Below are 23,719 nucleotides of genomic sequence, written 5' to 3'. Positions count from 1 at the left end.
AGCGCTATAGTCAAAATGTTTCGTGCTACTGTCTCTTATAGGAACGTCATTAGTCTGTGGTAAGTTGGTGCTAAGCTAACGCTAAGTGCGACGGCTGCTCTGCAGGTGGCTGCGGTGTAATACTAATAAAACAGGGCTGTTAGTGGCGACTGTTGGCGTTTGCTATGCCCGTGTGCCGGGCCTCCCTGCTGGGTTCAAACAGTAAGCAGCCATCGCCACAGACACAGGAAGGCTGGCTGGCTGGTGGGCGAAGCACGGCAGGGGTGGGGATGTCTGTCTGGGAGGCGTTAACGAGACTTTTGGGTGGATGGTTCTGGACGGGGGTTTCTCTTCTCTTGAGGTATGGATGGATAGTACAGTAAGCTGTACACATAACATTTGAGTAATCCTTTAAAATCTGAGCAACTTGGCCTGATTTCTTCTAAAAAAAATTGGAAGAAAGTAATGAACAACAAAAGAAGAAAATCAGCAAAAAAACAAAAGCAAAAAAGTGCAAAATTACAAGAACTATTAGTTTAAAAAAGAAAAGAAAAGTGAAATTAAAAAACAAACAAGGAAATGACCTGGAAAAAGTGTTACAAATTTTAAATATGATTGTGGTCAAATGTCGTTTTCTCAAGCTTTTTTCCTTGTTTCCTCTGATATATATTCTTTGCTTTTTAAAAATGGTTTTCGAATTTACTAATTTCTTGCAATTAGCGGAACATTTCTTACCAAATTGCTCATTGCCTTTTTTCCTCTATGTTTTTGAAAAAAATTGCACCCACTTGGTCAGTGTTCAAAGGGTTAATCTATGAACAATAGCCTTGTTCTCTCTGCGAAGACATGCAGACATCTTAAATGTGATTTGGCTGAAAAATGACAAAAACCTGACTGAAATCAAACCCTTCAAAGTCATGGATTTACTTTGTCAGGATTCATCTGACCTTTGTTTTATGTTATTAAACACATACACAGAACTACCCACAAATAAAGGCCACACAGGCATGACAAACACGTGTCATCCTTTAGTTTCCAATCCCTAAAAATAAAGCCTTGCAAACAACCATGACTTTCCTGTTTATTTGAGTCAACCAAGCAATCCAAACTAACCTTCAGCTCTCCCGATGCTACTTTGAAGACGAGCTCCACCACCGAGCCAACGGCAAGACGAGCAGCACTGGATGAATGGACCTCGTTCCAAATGGTGTCGCTGTCCACCTGCAATCACACAATCATGTGTTGTTTATATCAAATCTTTTTAAAAAAGCAAAATATGCGTTCATTTCACTGGGGATATTTGATGGTGTGGTTTGCAGTGCTCCAGTGTGACAGTAAAACTGCGAGGACATTTGAAATCATTTAGCTTGTGTCATTTCACATAAAGTTGAAACGTCTTTGAAGGTGGCAATTTCGGGACAGCTGGAATGTTTTTACTGAAATAGAGAGAAAACAATAGAGAGAGAAACTTTGAGGCACTGACACATATTTAGAAGCTGAATCATACTGACAGAATGGACACCATTATTTCTGAACATGTATTTTTGCACACTGGAGGAGGGAAGATCCCTGTGTTTTAAAGTGTCACATTTTTGCTTTAACTTTAAGGTACATTTTGAAGTCAATGTTGATTGCACACTGTAATGGCTTAACACCATCTGGGTTTAGATTGGTTCCCTATAACCCTTGCTTTCTCTATGCAGTTTTGTCTGCCACCAAATTTGTTTGCTTCATTCTTAAGATCAGATAATGATCTGGTAATTTACTTTGCCTCACCTGAGTGATGTCACTAGAGCTGTTGTGTTAACAAGCTGGCAATGTGGGCTTTAGTTTCAGTATTGTTTGTTGTGGCTGATATTAAGAGAAGCGTGTTTTGCCTCTCCTGAGTTATTTTCTATTTATTTATTTATTTTATAGATTGTAAATAAGATTCAGGATGATTGTATTTATAACTGCATGTGTGTGCATGTGTGCGCGTACGTTTAGCCATAAGAGGACTACTATTCAGTGGTCAAGCCTGATTAATGCTGAGGCATGCTCGGCCCTCAGCCCCAGTCACAACTGTACCACACACACAGAAACACACACACATGCATACGAGCCAAATGGACCACAATATGCGTGATTGATTGTGAGCAGGGCCGTGCTCAGGATAATATACACACCCTCCATCAGGCATGGCAGATACAGCAGGCAGATGGAGCACATGATAAACAGAGAGAGGAGAAACTGGCAGAGGAAAAGAAGAAAAGGAAGGTCTGTGTGTCGATGTGTTTGAACTGTGCACACATGTGTGGAGCCAGCCCAGGCCAGAGCTCTAGCGCAGCTTTGTGATGTAAACCTGGGGCTCTCCTACTTTGAATATGTTAACCTTAACCTGTCAGTCTCTCGCCTGCCTTTTCATCCGCACTGACGGCCTTTCAGCCAGTACACTGACCCGATTTACTCCACACACCCAGTCAGTCCTTCCACCAGTCAGCATGTTAAGCGACTCAACAGCTTCTCAGCCAGCCGGTCCACTTTACTTCCCTCTCATCTACGGTGACGGCAGTGATCAAGGCTGGAGGAGGACTCCATAATAACATCCACAGGGGGAGAAAAAGCCTCTTTTTAAGCTGTGCCAAGAAAGGCTATGTCACGACATAAAACCGGCACATAAACCATAGACTAAAAAACTAAAAAGGAGGGAGTGTGGACGTATAGAGAGCGTTGTTGACGAATGACTGATGGAGCAGAATGTGAAATGGGCGAAGGTGGAGGACACTGTGTAGTAGCTGAGTCAAGGATCGAGCGAACGAGCGAAGAGCCAAGTGAGTGAGTGAATGGGAAACTGGATCATATATACAAGTCAGGTTAATGAGCACAAACAGATGCTGCTTTAAAGAGAGCATGTGGAGCCTGGGTGGTTTATTATTTCCCATGTTGATGTTAGTTTTGCCTCAAGCCAGGAGTGAGACGCAAGTTAGTCAGGAAAAAGTGAAAGGGAAGGGGTGTGTGTTTGTGTTTGTGTGTGTGTGTGTGTGTGTGTGTGTCAGAGGTAGAAAAGAGCGGGAACGTGCTGGTATGACGGAATGATGGTTCCCCACAGGCTGACAGCCTAATTTCAGCCCCCTTCCTCTGTAAATGTGTGTGTATGTGTGTGTGTGTGTGTGTGTGTGTGTGTGTGTGTGTGTGTGTGTGTATGTGTGTGACTTGTATCTGTGTGTGTGTGTGTATGACAGGAAGACAACAATTTAGCCCCATTTGCCATTATAAAGAGCAGAACAGAGCAGCGGAGAGAGCTTGGGCTCTTCTTGTTCCCACCGCAGCAGCAGTGAGCCCCGGAGGGAGGAAAGGGAAAGAGAAAGAAAGAAAGAGGGAAAGAGGGAGAGAGAGAGAGAGAGAGAGAGAGAGAGAGAGAGAGAAGGTGTGGATGACATGTAAAAGAGCCAGTAAAAGGGGAATGTAGGTGGGTGGGTATTGGAGAGCTTCAACATTGTGAAAAAGTCAACAATAACAAAAACAACAACAACATGCACACACATACAGGTGTACACTGTTCTAACAGTTCCATTTAAAAAACAGCATTTCCAACTCTGACCATCCATCCAAATCATTGCCTTAGGAAACAAACATCCCTAAACACACTGCTTTGCACACAAGCAAAAACATACCCCCAACCACACCAATGCACGCGCACACACACACACACACACACACACACACACACACACACACACACACACACACACACACACACAGGGCTCGTATGCTAAAAACATCTGGTTATAATTACAAACACGGCGGAAAGGCAAGCAACAGCTTTTGTTGCCTCTGGTCCTTGAGGGGCGCTTGTGTGTGTGTGTGTGTGTGTGTGCAAGTGTGTTACCATTGTGTGTGTGTGTGTGTGTGTGTGCGTGTTTGTTTGGTGGAACAAGAACAAATGGGACTATTATTTAGGCAGGGGGCAGAGAGAGAGAAAGAGAGAGAGAGGGAGACTGAGAGAGTGGGCGAAGGGGAACACAGTTATTATACTACTATTTGATGATGCTGAAACTATGCTTATTTGTTTCATTACAGAGTCAGATGGAGCGGTGCCAGCTGGGTATTGATTAGATTAGCGCAATGTTGTAAAAACCTAACAGCCTATTACAACAATTTTCCACTGAATAAACCAGCGTGACTAACACTGGCAATTTCCAAGTCCTATCAGGCACACAAATCACCAATACTTAATTACCTAAGTGAATATTTGTAAAATGAGTCAAGCAGGACTTTGAGAAGCAAAAAGAAGCGACTTACCCCTATGCCGCCGCATGGTAACCTCACAAACATGGGGCTCACTGAACCTGAGGCAGAAAGACAGAAATTGAGAATTATAAGGTGTAATAGAGAAAGAGAGAACAAAAGGTTACCAGGTGAAGAGGTAACATTCGGGACTCACGTGCACAAATGGGCGCATGACCCCTAAAAATGAGCATTTGACTTTTGACCTAATCCAACAGCAAGAGTATACAGGGGCATGCTTTAATTGGGCAAGGTGACAGAAAAAAAGCATGCCATTGCCCTGATAATTAATCCCTCTCCTTCTTCACTGGGAATGAAGATTTTAGGTCAGAAGGAGTTCTGTTTTGTCATGAAAAATGGAATCGAGTGTGCATCAGTTTTCTGACAGAGAGGGCAGTTGTATGCCTCCGCAGCAAGTCGAGTTGCAGTTTACATCCATGTCTGTCAAGACTCATATGTAGCCGTGACAGCTGCCAATGCTTCGGATATGGATGTTTGCTGCAAAGAAGCTAAACGTTCAGAAACATGGATGCTTCACACACATCTTCAACCCGACAGCATTACACAAACAGTACGTTTGTCTCCAGGATTAGTGTCACTAATTCAGTATCTGATCCAATGTCTCCTCTTCTGTTCCTGAGTTATGATGTTAAGTATCAGCCAAAAAAAAAGTATTTTTGCCTAACATTTTGATGTCATGGTGAAGTTGACCTTTGACCTTTTGGGTATAAAATGTCATCATCATTTTATCCTGTTAGACATTTGCGTGACATTTTTCATCAGTACTATTCTTGAGTAATAGCCAAAAACATGTCTTTTGAGGTCACGTTGACCTTTGACCACCAAAATTTAATGAGTTCATTCTTGAGTCCAAGTGGATGTTTGCGCCAAATTCGAGGGCACTCCCTTCTCGAAATATGCTTCTCACAAGCATGAGACAGATGCAAGGTCACAGTAACCATTACCTCTGACGTACAAAGTCGACCAATTCATCATCAGTCCAAGTGGATGTTTGTGCCAACTTTGAGAAAATTCCCTCTAAGTGTTCTTGAAAAATTTCATAATGGGACAGACCATTCCACAATGACCTTGACCTACGTTCACCAAATTCTAATCAGTTCATGGTGACTCCAAATGGATGTTTGAACCCAATTTGAAGAAATGTTGTTAAGTTAATCTTGAGATATTACGTTCATAAAAATGGGATGGACAGAAGGACAACCTAAAAACATAATGCTTCTGGCCAAAGCTATTGCCAGCTCAGAGGCATAATCACAAAACCTTTATTTTTTTAATGTCTGTTTACACTGTAAACGATGAATTCATTGCCTTTCAGTTTTAATTTGACTGCTTACCATGTTCACTGAAACACATTAAACTTATCCCTAATCCAGTGTTGAAAACTAGAGAGACTAGGGTTAAGTTTCATGAGTAAAACAGCAGACCTCTGAATCTGAATGGGCAGAGCGTGGCACTCACATTACCAAGGTTAAGGGTCTAAGAAAGTTTCAGTCAGCCACCTGCTAATTTATTAAAAATACATGTATTAAACAAGAAACTCCTAACCAGATATGTAATACAGTGGATATAAACACTTCATTCCCTGACTAGTCGCCACATTTCTTGGTTTATAACAGTTTGCATTTTCACTTTCTTCTTCCCATTTTCATTTTTTTCTGAGTGTGTGTAAACCCGCCTGTATGCTGAACCTTACAGAGGATTATCTGGTAATTCTCCTGTGTAAGCAGTAATAATAAGGGGAATTTATGTCTCCACTGGAAGGAAAGCTAAGATGACCACTGGGGTTTGCCCCTTAGCTTTTGGCAATGCACACACACACACACACACACACACACACACACACACACACACACACACACACACACACACACACACACACACACACACACGCACACACACGCACACAGAGAGACTACCTTGGCTACACCTGCACTTTAAGCCACAAAGGCCAGACATAAGTGACAAAGCAGCCTGTGCGACTTCTAGTTAACAAGCTTCAGCAGTCCCTCAACTTATCGTAACACCTCTAAGACTTTATGAGATCGGACCTTTTGTCAGGACACGGTTTAAGCATTAAAGCAGATTCCTTTCACAGACACTTCAGATTCATGACATTCACAAAAAAAAAAAACAGTCTGTGATTTAGTCTGCTCAAATGGACAAACTGACTACTTAATGGTGCATATATACAAGTTAATTGTTGTGTGCACTGTGATGTCTACTTTGAACTGCACCTGCACACTGAATTTCTGGCCCATGTGCTTGTAACCTGTGTGTGAAGTACTCTGAAACGCTCCGGTGAAACTGTTTATCTCAACACTGATTGATTTCAGTGCTAAAACTTCCACATTTTAGCAGAATAGTTAACATTGAACAGTTGGAAAACCACATGGCTGGCCGTCAGACTGCCAAGAGATCTATACTGCTACTAGATTAGCTCAAATTTGTAATAAGTGTGATTTGTTGTGCATGTATAAGTGGGTTAACTGCATCTCTTACAGTCTAGTTTCTGCCGCAGTGGGTTGGTTCCGTACAACAGGACATGGGCCTCGGAGTGGACCGTCTGTAACTCCTCCAGTGAGGCCTTCCTACCACGGATACACTGCTCACAGAGTAGTGGAGAGATAGAAGAGAGTCCACAGATAGAACCAGAGGAGACAAAGATGGATGTATTTGGTTAAAACTCCCCGCTCACCGTCCAAACTGCCAAAGAAGATGAGAGAGTCGCATTGTTTGAACTTCAGGACACCGTGTCCTACAGTCATAAAGAAGTAGTGCAAATAGGCACAATGGTTTTCAATTAAAATGAATTATTTGTATTTATTGTCTACAAATATGAGAAGTATATGACGTATATAAAGAAATAATATATGCACAACCTAACCAGAGGGCATCACATCTAATACAATCTTGCTAACAGTTTAAAATGCAAAAAAAAAACCCAATTGCTTATTTCCCTTGTGGTCCTTAATCTCTAATGTCTGCATGTGTAAATGAGCATTCACAAGGTTCATTTTAGAGCCATAACCCTAAAATGTGTTTTCTTTGGTAAAGCCAGGTATAGAGAGAAAATGGCTACACACTGCCCCCTTCTGGTCATAACTTCAGAGATAAAAATCGGCATGTGCTACACTAGTAAGCTTTGAATCTTTTAACAAAGTGTTTCATTTTAATGCTTTTTTTTCTGTCAATGTGCGACAGTTAACAACAGATGTACACAGAGAAAAAGAGTAAAAAAAAAACAGACATGTTAATAACATTACTCTTAAATCAGTGTAAAGAGGTTTAAATATTTGTAATGTGGCATGTGTATAAAACTATGGCAGCTACTTTATGTGCTAGTTTGGATAAAGGAGGAGGAGAGAATCACACCAAATTAATTTTATATACTTAACTCACCCCAGAAGAAAGGAATATTCCAATAAGATCTATTCTTCTCTTAGACAATACTGACTACCACTATTTTTCATCTCTCACCACAGTAATCTTCACTTGTCTGACATAATCAGCTCTCGAGATAACACTAGGATGTTACTGTGTGTATCATTTGTCCTGTGTACTGTATGTCGTTTCTTTTTCTTGCCTTCTTATAAAACTTTGTATTGTCATGGCATTTTGCTGTGTATTTGTTTTAACCTGCTGAGGGACTGCAGATGTGACTAAACTCCTAACTTCAATCTGCAGATGTGAATAAAGTCCTAACTTCAATCTGGTATGCTGCATCAAATGGTAACATGTTTTAAACTGTACATGGTCCCGATAAGATAAAAATAGAAATAATAAATGAAATGAAATGAAATGAAATGAAATGAAATGAAATGAAATAAAATAAAATGAAATAAAATAAAATAAAAAATAAAATACATTAGACCATATCTCTGTGGTCAAGTGTAACTCTGGTATTACCTCACAGTGCGCCCTGAGGCCTGTTTCCTGTAGTCGGGACCAGATGCTCTGGATTCGGCCAGCGTGCTCTGGGTGACTGGTAGTGTTGCCGCACATGCACTGATGCTTCTGCATCAAAGAGTCGTACACCAGACCTGAAAAATACAAACAAACAGAGTAATTGTATATCCCTAACAACAAGGGCAGTAACAGTTGTCACAACAACAGTGACTCCTATAATGATGTGAGTTTCTATCACACCTGCTTTATCATAAACAAAAGGTCCAGAGGGATGAGATGATCTGTACAGTAAATTACTATTGTAGAATTGTCAGAATATGTAGCATATACACCACCACTGAATGTTGCTTCCCTCTAACCTGTAATCAGCAGCATTACTGTGTGTTTCTAGATTGCTGTTTGCCACTCTACTTTATGATATATCTCCAAGTAAGAGCAGCACACACACCAACAAAGAGCAGGACTTCTGCTGCAGTGAGTGTGTTTAAGACCCATATTAATAACTCTTCTCTTTCAACAGACCTGTAGTAAATCGTGGCTTGGTTGGCGGCTCCTGTACCACCATGGGGAAGGAGGCGGATGCTGGAGATGACTGAGCTCTGGAGAGGGGGCGGTGTGCGGCAAAGCTGACTGATAACCCGGCTGCTTCCATGGAGGCTTGGTAGTTCCTCAACTGGTGGATCCGCTGCTGCTCTAACAGCAAAGCCTGCTGCTCACACACACACACACAAACACACAGAGCGACATGTACTACATGACTGCAATGTCTTTCTACTGCCAGAAGATGGCACTAGACACTTGCTGCTGTAATCCACAATATTGTCCTCATAAGAGTTTCTATTACAATGACATACATGTTTTAGGTTCAGTACAATGTTCACATGATAACACCACACAAATATGGTAGCAATTCAAGGAAATCAGTCAAATATTTAAATAAAAGGTCATTAACCTTAAGGTCACACACTACTTTTCACATGAGCAAGACTTTACTTAACCCTTTAAACCTTGATCAACATCAGTTTTCTTGTGCTGTCTTCAGACACCTCTCACAAGCACAAGCAATCAGCAACTTGGCATAAAAAAGGTAATACAACTACCTGAAAATTAGCTTTAAAAAAATGTCCTAAAATAATATTTATGATTATTACAATTATTTATTAAAATCAATTAACAGAAAAAAATTAGACTGTATATTCATTATTATTATTTCCTTTAAAATGCTGTATTTTATTCTAGTACTCTTTTTCAGATGGCTTCCTGTTTTTCTCCTTCTTTTTCTTCTTTTTTGTGCTGATTTCCCCTTTTTGTTATTGTACTTTTTACAAATATCTTGCCAATATTTGCATCATTTCTTGTTAACTTGCTCATTGCCTTCTTTCCATGTTTTTGAAAGAAATCAGGCCAATTTGCACAGGTTTCAAAGGGTTAAAAAAGCTACCTCTGTACATGGATAATGGACACTATAAAAATAAAACCACTTTATTCTCAACTTGATTGCACATAATGGTCATTGTCTTCATGTGATTATTATAGAGAGCAGTCAAGAACAGTCATCTAATAACAGACAAATAATGAGTTGTCAAACGGCCTTCAAAACAGCAGAGTGAGATTTTTGGAATATAATGGCATTCATAATTTTATCTGAAAGTGTCTTATGTTTGCACTTAGAATCTTTAACTCATGTATCTGTGTATACCTGAGTTGAACAGCTGATCTTTCCACTCAAAAGAATCTCGCCAAGCAGTCCTCTTGTTCAATTCTGATGGGCGTGTCTGCTTACATCGGGCGCCATGGCGACAGTGAAAGGAGTGCCTGATTGAATTTGGCTGAGCGGACAGCGGGGATGGGCTAGACAGACGAGGACATGGTGTCCTGACTGTGTATGGGTGTGTGTGTGTGTGTGTGTGTGTGCCATACAGAGATTGGTCATTTATACATCCATGGCCAAGTGATGCAGAATTAAAGACTGTGTGAGGGTTTTTGTGTGGGTGAACAGAATTTTGAATGCTTTTGATTGTCAATGTTGAGTCGTGCTAGGGACCAGCGTGGAGGAGGTACACATGCCCTGAGCCATTCATAAAATTAAAAAAAAAACCCAAAAAAAACCACTATTCTTCATTAGTGAAAAAAGTGTAGCGTAAGTACATTCTGCATGACTCAAAACTTAAAATATGCTGAAGAGTGGGCCGGAAAGACAGGAGGAAAGGCAGATCGAATGTGGAGTGTAATGTTTCAGTCAGTCACTACTGGCTCCATCTGTCACTGCTGTTGGATCATTCATTTTTCCCTGAAAAAAATCACTACAACGCTGAGGTAACCAGTGAAAAAGATTCCTCCATAATATCTAGTTATAGTCACTTTGAACTTGACTGCATATACTTGATGAGATAATGTTATTTGAGATGGATTTGGAAGCCAACTTGGAATGCATGCAAGAATGAAATTTGCAAGCAGATCACTTTCATCATCCTTTTTTTTTTTTTACTCTGGAATATCTGAAAAGCAGATTGAACTGCTGCATTTTAACTGACTCTAATTTCACGCTCAGTCAGTCTCCTATTCCCATCATTCACTCTTTTATCTCCCTGTGCTCCTTCTCTTTTCTTTTATCTGGGTAACATTTTTTGCTCTTTCTGCTTTTCTCCCCACCTGCACCCAGCCTAGGCGTCCCTCCACAACCCTGTGTCCTCACCTGTCGGAACAGGAAGTCCTGCTCGACCTGCCTCTCCCTCTTCTCCCTCTCCTCTTGCTCTTGGGGGTCTGGGGGCTCCTGCTTGATTACAAGCCCTCTCAGAGGCCCCGTCTCCTGTGCAGATGGAGAGGAGGAGGAGGAGGATGAAAGAGAGAGCCCCTGGTGCTCCCTGAGTTCTTCTTCCGTCTCCTCTGGGTGACTCTGGTGCTGCCTGGCTGGCCCCGAGGCACCGGAGCCTGCAGCCGAGACCTGATCGCCGGGCTTGGACATCATCTAGAAGATGGAAAAAGAGATTAAAGTGAGAGGTTTTACAAAGCATTGCTATGATTGGAGGTATGATTACTGCAATATAATTATCGTCTTGCTATTATATGACTCCGGGCACCCGTTAAGTCTGCAGATACAGTTTGCATCCATGTCTGAGAAAACATGGATTTTACACACATCTTCCCCCTGGCAGCACAGAAGATCTATACAATCAACACAGTTTCAAGGTGGACGCCTAAGATTAGTGTCACCAATTGAGTATCTGATGAAATACACAATAAGTGAAAAAAGAAAAGAGAAGTGTTTTAGAAGAACATAATGAAGTGAAAGTGAAGTTGACCTTTGACTTTTTGGATATAAAATGCCATCACTTCATCAATTTATCTTTTAGACATCTCGCCAAAAACATGTTTTGTGAGGTCAGAGTGACATTGCCCTTTTGTCCACCACATTCCAATCCGTTCATTGTTGAGTCAAAGTGGACGTTTGTGCCAAAATTGAGGAAATTCCATAGAGGCCTTCTTGAGACATTGTGTTCACAAGAATGGGATGCCCAGACAGACGGATAGACAGACAAGCTGGAAACATAATGTCTCCATCCACAGCTATCACCAGCACGGAGGCATAACAAAATCATGGAACACTTTTGGACATAGATTGCCCATCAAATTGGTGTGGGAGACAGGGGTGATAGCAAGCTTAAACAAGAGCCAGTGACATGGCAAAATTAAGGAAACCAATATATAACATGAAAATATCAGACACTATCTGGAGGGCTGGAATAGGGGCAATGGCTTTTTAACAGGGTTTTTTCCTTAAGTCTAAATTCTTGCTTGTGTTGTACGTCGCTTTGGATAAAAGCGTCTGCTAAATGAAATTGTAGAATTGTAGAACAAGCTATTAAACACTAAAATGAGGGGCGAGGGGTTATTTGAAAATTATCAAAAAAGTAGTGAAAAATGTTATGTAAAATGTGACAAGTAATTATCTATTTAAAACCACAATTCAAAATTATGTTACAGAAAAATATGTATACATACTTTCAGCACTTTTTCTTTTCTCTGTAATTTTTTTTTTTTTTTTTTTTACCAATTTCTTGATGGTTTTTGGGCCATGCCTTTTTAAGATTCCCTCTCCATTTTTTTTTAAGAAATCTAACTAATTTGCTGAAGTTTCAAAAGAACAGACAAACTAATGATCAAGGTTTTAGCAGCAAAAATTACAAATAATAAAGCCAGAATTCATCAGGACAAATACAGAACTGTAGCTTCCACAACATGAGAAAAGAGTGTAGGGCAGGACTTGACTTATTAACTGCGCCAATTTAAGATTTGCTATGATGAAGATGTTTTTCATTCCAAAAATAGCTGAGTGATCACTTGGAGCATAAAACAACAATGTAAAAGACCTCAAGGTTAACCAAACAACAACTAACATTAGCCGGGCACTTGTACTTTTTGTTCACATGGAGATAAACCCCAGCCGCACTCTGGACTTTGATATGTTATTTATTTATTTTAAGATCCCCATGGCTATATTTGAAATCCATAAAGAGGTAGAAAACTTTGTCTGGGCCTGCATGAGAGGAGAAAACTACGGACACGAAGGGGAAAGAGAGGAAGAATTGTAGAGGGGCGATTGTAGGAATCTTGTTGTGGCAGCTGTCCCCGTCCCTGTCGTCAAAGACCTCAACCTTGATGTGTAGGTCATGATTGGGGCGATCCGCTGTTTGTGCATGGAACACATACACACAGACACAAAGAGAGAGAGACACACACACACTTGGCTGGCATATTGCCCAGGGAACAGTCCATTGACGTCAGAGAGCAGGCTCTTGCCTCATCCCAGTCCCTCTTCTCCAAACAAACTCAAAACACTCATCCACTCCCGCTGCACCGATTCTCTCGCTCGTCCTCTATCTCTCTTTTGTTTTGCTCTCCTTCTCTCCTTCCAGCCCTCCTTTTAAACAGAGGAAATAGTTGCTGGGATATAAACCATGAGGGGGGCAGACACTAAATAAGCCTGTTGAATCCGAGGGAAGACAGAGAGAGCAGGAGGTGGAGACGGCAGAGGTGATTGTGTACACAAACACTTGACACTAGTTGACTCTTGTCATTATCTGTCTGTCGTTCTCACACACTTTCACAACTATATTATGTAAGTGACACCAACAGTATTGCCTTAGCTGCAGCAGGTAATTAATGGTAAGCGGCTGGCTTGGGCTGGAGCCGTTTCAAGATTCTTTCATTCCTTTCTTTGCTGCCAACATGTCCGACTGTTAAAGCCAAAATTGAAGTTAGCAGGAAGGGCTTCTTTTCACTGCTGACTAACTGAAAAAAAAAATATGAAAAAGGAAAGGGTGATTCATGTTTTTACAAAGTGGTGGATGTCCAGTGGTGAACAGGGTGAATCACTACTAAACATATCATGCAACTGGGACATGCTGAACTTGTACAAGGCTGCAAAGAGTTTGGAAATATCTGGTTAATTAATGAAAAATGCCAAGGTAAATCAAACTCGTGAAACGGAGGAGTTTTTGCACAATTTGTGTTAGGTCTTGTGTCATGTTTTGGTTAAAAGTATGCTCTTTTAAGTAAATTTTAATAATGCACTGCATTCAGTGGCACATCCCTTAATCACATGTACAGATCCTCTATCAGCATCACATTAAACAGGAAATCACTAAAATTACAACCCTCTGTGTGCACAGTGCATAGAGTGTTAAAGGAGTGAGTCCTAAAGTTAGTTAACCAGCAAATTGTAGCCTGAAGTACACAGTTTGTGACTGAACAGTTAATGGTAGTGTTTGGCTAGCTAGCTGTTAGCAAGTAGCTTGTTTGAGCAGGCTAATTAAGGAGTTTACTTAATCTTTTGCCATTCATACTTTATTGTGAAATATTTCTTTTATAAATTAGTTATTGGTTTTAAAAAGTTTGCAAACAACTCACATAGTCAGCTCAAATTTTCTCAAGGACCTTTTCCCATTAAATTTAACTTGCTAGCCAAATAACCACATAGCACATTACACAATATTGAAATGATTAATGGCTTGATTTGGCAAATGAATGGATTATGTCCATTTATTACAAGGTAAATGCATATGAAATGTTAAATACAACCTGAGCAAAAAATTCCAGTATTCCCATTTAATTACAGTTATAGAAAGTTTCCACCTTTAATATCCAAATAATTTTGCAACCCTACTCGCACATATCCTAAGCATCAGATTTAATGGCAGCCATGTTGGTCCTTATCTCTATAATAAAAACAGGTATTAAAGTCATGCAGAGACATGCTGCTGTGTGGAGTGCTTTACTTCCTCATGTTAAATGGAAAGTGTTGTTTTTCAGACTTTATTATGCAGCAATTAATGGTATTTCTTTGGGGTAATTCTACACTTTCCATTGTGCTATACTGTTTGAGAGGCAGTAAAAACACGTAACAAAGTCAATGACTAGCTGGAGACATATTATTTCTTTACATTCAATTTTGTCAGAATGGGGCTACTGGGTATACAGTTCAATGACTGTGGATCTGTACAATCATATGAGAAACACAATGTAGCCTACTCTAAAAAATGAAAACAGATTACATCGGCCAGAGTGGCCATGTGTTGCAGAGCTGGATTTTTGCTACAGTGGGGAAAAAGTGACAAGTATTTGAGATGGCTGCATTGTTTTGCAGCTGTTGGTGATTTAACTGTTAGTGCGCCCGTAAATAGCAGAATTAATTTGAGTTGGTGATGGTGCCAAAATTTTGACTGTGCATCATCTGTGCACAACTCACTAGATCAAGTTTATTCTTGCTTAATCACAGATAACTGCTTTTAATAAAGGAACACAAAGGTTTGGATCAATGTTGGCAAACCACTGAGTGGAACAGGTTACTCTGCCAAACTTATCTCAGACAGAATCTCATGGCAAGCTGTTTTATAGATGCACACTTATGAGCTTTAATCTGTTGCATCAGCTCTGGCTCACTAAAAGAGACATATTTCAGGTGAGTAACCAGCATCACTTTGGAAAAGGGGAGAACAGTTTGGTTGGTACGCAGCTATTTTCTGGCCCTTTGAAGGTCACAGAAACAATAAATCAACATAAAAAGACTATCTTTCTTCACCTGTACTCACTAACTATCTTAAAACATCTGAAAGTCTGTAACAATGCAGTGAGGGTGACATTTCAGTTTCATAGTGCCAAAGGTTAAAAAAAAAAGTGGTCTGCCAATAAAACCTAGCCTATTATAAAACTGTGTTAGCTGAAGATATGGTTAATAGACAAAAGAGTCAGCTACATTTTCATATAAAGAGATGGGTTTGTGATTTGATCACAAAATTTGGTTCAAATGTGATTCTGTTTATACACTGACTTTAAGTGTGCAACCAACTGTAAAATTAACGGTTGTAACTTTAACTAATAAAGTACTTTGAAAGATTAAAAACACTATTTATATTGTCATTTTTGTCATTTTAGATTGGTGAGTGGCAAAAGAAATTTGACATTCTTACTGATAAACTGATTTAAAATGTTGCTTGGTTTTGAAAATGGGCAGAAACACCTATTAAACGCTCATATTTTATTCTTTTTGTTTGAATTAAAGGTTCAAATGTTTTGTTTTTTTTATCGGCAGCTTTATTTTTTTGTAACTATAGCATTTAAACATTGTGCCAACACAATTCCGTGTCCTGATTTCATATAAGATATATATGATATCACCTAATGTTAAAACATTTTAATACATTACAACATATTTACTTATTGCTGAGACCTCAACCTTTTATTTGCTGCTGGTTGAAATATTCTCCCATAAATTATTCCAGAAACATGGCAGAGAATAAACAGTATGAAATGTGCCATTCCCGGTCCCCCCATGAACTTCATGTTTTAAACGACAGGTTACAATGCAGTAAAACAGGGCTGATCATTTAAGCTTATTGACCTTTTCAAGCTATGCAGAAAGTCATCCAGCCCCAGTTAGCTGAATAACCACCATCCTCACCGTCTCTACACAACAACAACTTCTGCTTGTCACTGAAGTGAACAACTGAACTCTTACAACTTTTATAAAGCTGTCTGGGTGCTTTTAAATTAAAGAGTTGACAGAGTGGAAAATAGCGATAATTCAAACCTGTGCGTCAAGATAAATACTTCAAGTCTGCCTAAATGCAGTGAAATTGCACAAAAAGGTTTATGTTAGAGATAAGGTACACTGTGAACAGGTTGCCAGCATATCACAGAGCATTTACTGTACAGACAAACATACAGTACTCACACCTAAAGGCAATCTGGATGGAAACCAGAAGAGGAACACACAAGCTGTACACAGAGAGGTCTCTGCTGGCTGGCAGGTCCAAACCTCAGAGCTGCTTCCTGTGAGGCAAATGGGCTACCCACCAAGCCACAATGCCAGGTAGCTCTTTTATCTTTTTTTTTTTTTTTTTAATTCAATTTAACATAAAATATGAACACACTCAAAAGCAGGCAGGAAGCCATCACTATTTGTTTAAAGATCTGAGCATTAGTTAAAGTAGATCTATGCTGTGCACTGACGCATTAACTTATTATTATCCAACTGGAATACTTGCTGTATATGTCTTATGGATCTACATTAGGAGGATTAGTGGAATTGGTACGCTGGATTAGTTAAGAAATCACGTTTCACACATGCACAATGAATTAAAAGCATGAGGACAGAACATTCCCACAGTTATTAGGAGTAACATTTTATGATTGCTCAAATCTTCCTAAATGTTAGTTAATTCAATCATGTAGTTCATTTAATGTTTATTTGAAAGGAACACAGCATACTAATGAAATTCGGTATAAAATACAAATGTAAATATGCTGGAGTTAGCAGCACTGCTAATTTATATCAGTAGTCCCTAGGCAAGTAACAGACAACAGAAATATCAAGAAAGAAAGAAAAAGAAAATTATTATCATTATTATTAAAAAAAACAACCAAACCAAAATATTTTTTTAATGAAAAAAATCATGAGGGCTAAATCACAGGGTTTTTTTGGTTTTGTTTTGTTTTCATATATGCATTGCAATCTTATTTATTACACTTCTCATTTTAAGTTGTCTAGCAAAGAGCAATCACACAAATTAACATTACATGAAAATAACCTTGTTTTACACCTAAGCTTGACTTAATTAGCAGAAGTCACAACAGCCTGGCGTTGTGAAGAAGAGGGAGTCACCAACAACTCAACAACCAAACATAATGGGGCTTAATCCTACAGGAGTTTCTGCATGCACACACACACACACACACGGATGCATACACAAACACAAACAACCATCTCCCTTTTAACAACAACCTTATAATGCTGCATATCCCCTCATTACCTTGCACGCACGCACACACACACACACACACACACACACACACACACACACACACACGCAAAAATAATGCACTGAGCCACATTTCCTGTGCAACCGTATATGGAGGCAGCTTCCTCTAGAGCACAGTTGCCAGGGTGACAGGGAGAAGTAAGGATACACGAACAGAGACAGGAAAGACTTGCAAGAAGACTTGCTGATTGCAAGCTGATTCATCCTGCTCTTTGGAGCAAAGACAGGATTCACAGACATTAACCAAATCAGTGCTGTGTAGATGGACAAATACTCCTACACACACACGCACGCACGCACATACACACTTGTACACACATACTGTATGCATGTACATATAGCGGCTGCTCTAGCACACATGCAGTTAAAAAAATACTTAAGCATTAACACATTCACAAAAGGTCGACCATGAGACATACGGAGTGCTTTGTGTAGCTTCATCCTACCTCGATAAGCATTCAAGACTACAGGAAGCAAAGGCCAAAATGTTTGGAATGTGAATAAGTCTTCTGACAATAAATCAGTACACAAAAAAGAATCCATTACCTTGTTGATGATGTGCTGCTGCTGCTGCTGTTGGAACTGCTGTTTGTGTTTCTCCAGGAACTGCTGGTGCTGTTGCTGGACGACCAGCTGCTGCAGAGCCTGGGCCTGTCCACACTGCTGCTGAGGCAGAGGGGCCGACTGGGTTCTTCCAAGGGGACGGTGGCCACGTGCAAGTTTAGAGACAGAGGGCGATGGTAGTGGGAGGCCGGCCAGACCAACTGTGGAAAACGGAATGGTCAGAGAACAGTTGACATTCTATATTAAGCTTAATCCTGTCGTTAAATCATTGTTTCTATTGCTTTTGTGCATTTATACATTTGCCAGTGTAACTGCTGAGATACAAACTGGGATGACTGGAGACTTTACAAGCAGGTACAGAGGGGCACTGTCACATAATCAAGTGGAACTTCTAACCAAAAATATCAGTTGGAAATTTTACATGCAATTCAGAGTTATGGCTTATGGCTTCATTTTTATCACTTAAACCTCATTTTCAACAGAGGATTATACTGGACAGTTTGGATACATTTATCTTAGCTTTTACTTTCAAGTAACAATAACTGCTCCTCGTAAAAAAAATTAATTAATTAAAAAAATAAAATAAAAAAAAATGTCTGATGCATCATGATTGTGATGTCATGTAGACTGTTATGTATATCTGTGTTTGTATGCCCTGAAATCACTGCAATTTAAGCTGTTGAGTGAAATGTTATCACTGCAAAGAGGACTGTAGAAATGACAAAAATGAGCTCCCAGTCATAAAACTAAAATCACTGCCTCGTGGTAACTTTACCATTTTATCCTACAAAACATTTGTGTGAAATTTTTGTCATAATCAGCATATGGATTCTTAAGTTAGGGCCAAAAACAAGTTTTGTGAGGTCACAGTGGCCTTGACCTTAAACCAACAAATTCTTGACTTCATGAGTTCATCCTTGACTCCAAGTGGATGCTTGTGCCAGATTTGAAGAAATTCAATCAAGGCATTCTTGTGATATCGTGTTCACAAAATTGAGACCGATGAGGACCTATGACCACCAAAATTTCATCAATACATTCTTGAGTCCAAGTGGACATCTGTGCCAAATTTGAAGAAATTCCCTCAAGGCGTTCTTGAGATATCACGTGCCTGTTACGGCTGTCACCTGTGCGGAGGCATGATAAACAGGGAAATATGTAGACAAGGTACAGGTGATGTTACATCTAAGAACAGAAACAAATAGCTTAGAAATAATAACTACTAAATAACTTACTTAAAAAACTTGAAGAAAAAAATCAGTCTTGTTCCGCATGTCACTTATTTTAAAAGATTATTAGTCATATACAACAGTAAGCCAATGAAGGCTAATTTTACTTTCTCGATATAAACTGTCAAATTACCAAGATTGGTTTATGTACATGTATTATGTTTGTCAAATCAACCCTCTGAAACATGGATCAACATCAGTTTTCTTGTGCTTTGTTTAGATGCCTTTCTCAAGCCTTTATACCTTTGAACTCTGAGTAAATTGGTTGGAATTCTTTTGAAAACATGAAAGAAAGAAAAAGAAAAAAATGTGCGAATTTAAAAAAATTAGTCAAAAAATTTGCTTAAAAAAAAAAGAGGGAAAGAGGAAATAACAAGAAAAATATTTTAAAAAATCAAAAATATATAATTATTATAGTTGTGTATTTAAAATTAGGTTTTGAAAAAATATTTATCATTGGTAATTATTTATATACTATTTTTATTTTATTTATGCACATTTTTCAGGTCATTTCCTGTTGTGTATTTTTTTTCAATTTTAATTTTTTTTTCTTGTAACTTTTTTAGGAACTTTTTGCTATTTTTAGGTTATTTCTTGATAAGCTGCTCATCGTCTTCTTTCCGCGTCTTTGAAAGAAATCAAGCCAATATGCTCAGGTTTCAAGGGGTTAAGGAAATGTGAAGTCCCCATAGTTGTCATAGTAAAAATGTACAGCAAAGCAAAAATGTAGAGAACTCTATACGGCACAATAATATTCTAATAATGATGATGATGTTATTATTGTTATTGTTATTATTATTATTATTATTATTATTATTGTACATGAGTTACTAATAGCTTAGAGGTAAGTAGAAAATAAATTGCAGAAAATGCAATTGTAGAAAATGAACTGCAGTGAATACTGACCCATTGGATTGTGGCTCTGCTCCAGCAGTACCATGTGTTGGAGAAGGGGGTTGTGACCAGCCGTGCCCCCTCCGGCCCCCTCCCTGTCCAGAGCTGAAGATGCCAAGTAGGAGGGCAGGTGGGCAGCGGGCAGGAACGGAGGGGTCAGAGGAATGCCCTGCTGTAATGCAGGCAATGCCAGACGACTCTCACCATCTTGATGTCCTGACACCACCTGCAAAGACAGAAAGAGAGATTGAAACACAAGGAAGAAGAACGAAAGAGACAGATGGAAGGAGACAAAGAAGGGTCAAATTGAGACAGAACGGGAGAGATGGGGAGAGAGATGTAGACATGTAAGGCAACTTCATGCCAAAAATAATCAATGAGGGCTGTTTAGCAAGCTAAATATTCTTTGGTGTATTATATCATTATAATACTGAGCGCTGGCTGTACTCACAGAGCTAGCAGGGCCTGTGGCTGGCAGTCCCAGGGTGATGTTGGGCAGAGAAGGGGAGGTGTAGAGAGAGAGCTGGCTAACTGAACCTTCCCTTGCAGCCAACCTCTGAAGCAGGGAGGCCTGAACACACACAACCACACAATATTACAGTAAACAGTCACAGCGTTTAGACAGAAAACAGACACGGTGTTACATACAGGACATTACCTCGCTTCTTTTTTTACACAAAAAGAGTTTTTCATTAAAACAGACATGCACATGCAAATGTTAATGGTCATATGTTGGTTACCTCTCCTGGGCTGCTGGAGATGGTGACCCCGTTCTCATTGGGGATGTTGCTGGAGCTGTTGTTGGGGGAGCTGGGGCCTGAGCCGGGTGCACTGTTGCATGCAGACTCTACAACACACATAAAACAGAAATTAGATTTGTCTAATACCCTGGCCTGAGATGCTGAGCTTTCTGAGATGAAATATGACTCCGTTATTCCTTGTCCTTGTGTAGCTGTAGTCCTTCTGCAGGCTGTTCTTACAAACGCTACGCTTCCCTACTAAAAATTATGCAAATTTAAACATATCTCAAGTATTTTGGAAGGCTGTGTTCACATGACCAATGTGCTGGTGGGACTAAATAAGAGAGCAGTCCCCAGCGGTTTTGCAAGAAGGTAGGTTGGGGTGGTCGATGGGTCACGGTCAGAATTGTGTGAACTCTGAGTGAGTTTTGTCATTTTAAGGTACTTCCTCACCATATTTCTTTTCCTAAAGCTAACCACAGTAACTTTAAGTGCCTAAACAAACCTTTGTAAGGTTACGTTAATTACGTAACTGTCATTAATTCATAGGATATCATGTGAACTGTTCTATGAGGATACATTGTATGAAGTGTGGATTAGATGGGGTTTTTTATTCATCTGAAACCTCACAAAAATAAGTAATGACACTACCTGACTTCACTTTTTTGGAAAAGTAAGCCATCAGGGTGCTTGGCAATCATTGATCTTCCATATATTTTTAATCTCATTTACTATTTGGTCAAAGTAGTGGGGACATCAGATTCTACATATATTTACCATGAACCAGCAGACAAAATCCAGCAACAAAATCACTCACCAGCCACATCTAGAGAACGCTTCTTGGCAGTAGTGATGGGACCGTCCTTCCTTCGGAGCAGAGGGCTGCTGCGGCGCTCCGTCACCTTCTGCTTTAACCGCGATCGAAGCTTCAGGTTGGGCTCAGAGGCTGAGAGGATGAGGGACATGAAGAAATTTAAAGACAAAAAGTACTTAAAAGTAATTGAGACTTTTTAATATAAATGATATACTTTATATTATTAATTGAGACTTTTTAATATAAATGAAATACTTTTTGTAATTTTTTTGTCAATCGTTTTTGTCATCAAGCTTATTCCATACCATTTAACAAATGTGTGGCAGATAAGTAGTAGATCTAAGCAATGGCAGGGTAAAATATCTCATTTCTAACTGTGCCACCCATTCTAAAAATATTAATGTGTTAGACCCCAAATTAGCCCCGTTAATGTGAAAATGACAGATTGTCTCTAAAGTGTCTCTCTGGCTTTGTGGTAGATTGCCGGGACACACAAGTGGGAGCTTGATGAGGGGCATGTTGTGGGGCTAATGAGCTCGTCCCTATAGGCCACACTGTATGTGTTGGCTGACGGATTCGGGAGCTGAGGTTAGCCATCATCATACAACAGTGGGAAGCGCTGCAACGAGAGGGGAGGCAGCCAACTGGCAGCTTTCTTGACCTCGCGCTTAATGATGCTGCCTCCACGCTCTGCCAGTCAACACTGCTTGTTTCCAGACACTTTCAATTACAAAAAACTGCCACTGTCTGTTGTCATGTGTGTTTGTGTGCATATGTGTGAGTGAGTGTGTATGTGCCTGGTCCTATATTTCTTGGAACTCCTGGTCTAGCTTTGATAAGAGCTGTATTAGCGAGTTCCACGTGAGGGCAGGACAGAGAAGAGACGAGCATTCAGTGTATTCTGGGAATCTTGTCAGGTCAGGGATAGGACCTGACCTTTTCTGAACAATCTTTCTTTGGCGTCTCTCTGCTCAACTGTTCCAGACACGGGAAGCTTTATTCCCTCCTCCAACGGCTTCCTTCCGTTCAATTAGTTGAAGCTGGACGGTTGACCAATGTTTGACCCAATGCTTGTCCCACAACCTTGTATCAAACAGGCCATGCTACGGTCATTAGTCTCAGAGCAGGCGCAGGGACTTTTTGGTACAGCCAAGCTGAAGCAATTGATTCTTCTTTGTGTACTGTAGCGATTTATTGTTGAACGACCTATTCAGAGCAGAGTCCTGCTTTGCGTCGGGTACCCATGGGTGACTCGCCAAAAAGGTGATTTGCAGTTGGTACTGGGTTTGGTTCGTGAAAAAACAAAGAACACACAGTTGGGAGTATGACTATATTAAATATATTAAAATAAAATTAAAATAATAATGTTTTAATTTAATGTATTAAGGTTTTAACCTTCTGACAGCAAACGTTTTTTCTCTTTTAAACGAGTATGTTCTTTTGTATCGTTTCACGTCCCCTCGCTCAATTTCGAGGTTTTTGCGCTTCCATAATCTCAGCATGGGCAGAGCTCTCCGTGAATATCTTTGTAACTTGCAGTTCCATAACTTATCTGTCCATTTGCTCAGATCTGATCAGGTCAGATCTATGGATGAGAGGAGCAGCTACTGTGAGTGAAAGCAAACGTTTAGACCCAGTGAACAGTTAGGTTTCACCTTCAATTCACCTGATGTTGTACTGCTCCATCTGTGTCCTGAAAACACTGTGCACTCCAACAGTGTAGTGAAATAAATAATCACGGTGCATATATTTCAACAGTGCTCCTTAAGAACGGTCCAACTCCAAAAATAGAAAATCAGTTTCTGGTGACAGATGTTTTAACAGTGGCGGGCTGCCACAAATGAATGACTTGGAAAGCCTGTTTTGCGGTGCAGGGGCAGAACCAGGCCTTGAAAATCAAACAGGTTAAAGCCCTCAGGGTCACTGAAAACCCTTTGGCCTTTGCTTCCTGTAGCCTTGAACAATTATCGAGGTGGGATGAAGCCA

The 23,719-nt window shown here is 39.9% G+C and overlaps 1 protein-coding gene across 5 annotated transcripts in view; it reads right to left on the bottom strand.

Annotated features, from left to right (window-relative positions):
* hdac4 (histone deacetylase 4) overlaps positions 1 to 23,719 on the bottom strand; it is a 162,778-nt gene that overhangs the window by 36,589 nt on the left and 102,470 nt on the right. For all 5 annotated transcript variants that reach the window (XR_015777610.1, XM_088083005.1, XM_042494096.2 and 2 more), the window contains 11 exons: positions 21,737 to 21,865; positions 20,920 to 21,026; positions 20,631 to 20,750; positions 20,192 to 20,405; positions 18,039 to 18,256; positions 10,868 to 11,140; positions 8,695 to 8,881; positions 8,173 to 8,306; positions 6,766 to 6,868; positions 4,261 to 4,307; positions 1,093 to 1,200 (listed from right to left, as the gene is read on the bottom strand). Coding sequence is in view for 4 of the 5 variants with exons in the window: in XM_088083005.1 (XP_087939131.1) it covers positions 1,093 to 1,200; positions 4,261 to 4,307; positions 6,766 to 6,868; positions 8,173 to 8,306; positions 8,695 to 8,881; positions 10,868 to 11,140; positions 18,039 to 18,256; positions 20,192 to 20,405; positions 20,631 to 20,750; positions 20,920 to 21,026; positions 21,737 to 21,865 (1,640 nt within the window). In the remaining variant the exon portion in view is untranslated. The remainder of the gene's footprint in view (positions 1 to 1,092; positions 1,201 to 4,260; positions 4,308 to 6,765; positions 6,869 to 8,172; positions 8,307 to 8,694; positions 8,882 to 10,867; positions 11,141 to 18,038; positions 18,257 to 20,191; positions 20,406 to 20,630; positions 20,751 to 20,919; positions 21,027 to 21,736; positions 21,866 to 23,719) is intronic.

The sequence above is a fragment of the Plectropomus leopardus genome, chromosome 10 (genome assembly GCF_026936395.1).
Source record: "Plectropomus leopardus strain MGB_pleo_1.0 chromosome 10, ASM2693639v1, whole genome shotgun sequence".
Lineage (NCBI taxonomy): Eukaryota > Metazoa > Chordata > Actinopteri > Perciformes > Serranidae > Plectropomus > Plectropomus leopardus.
This window is presented reverse-complemented; position numbering and strand designations above follow the sequence as displayed.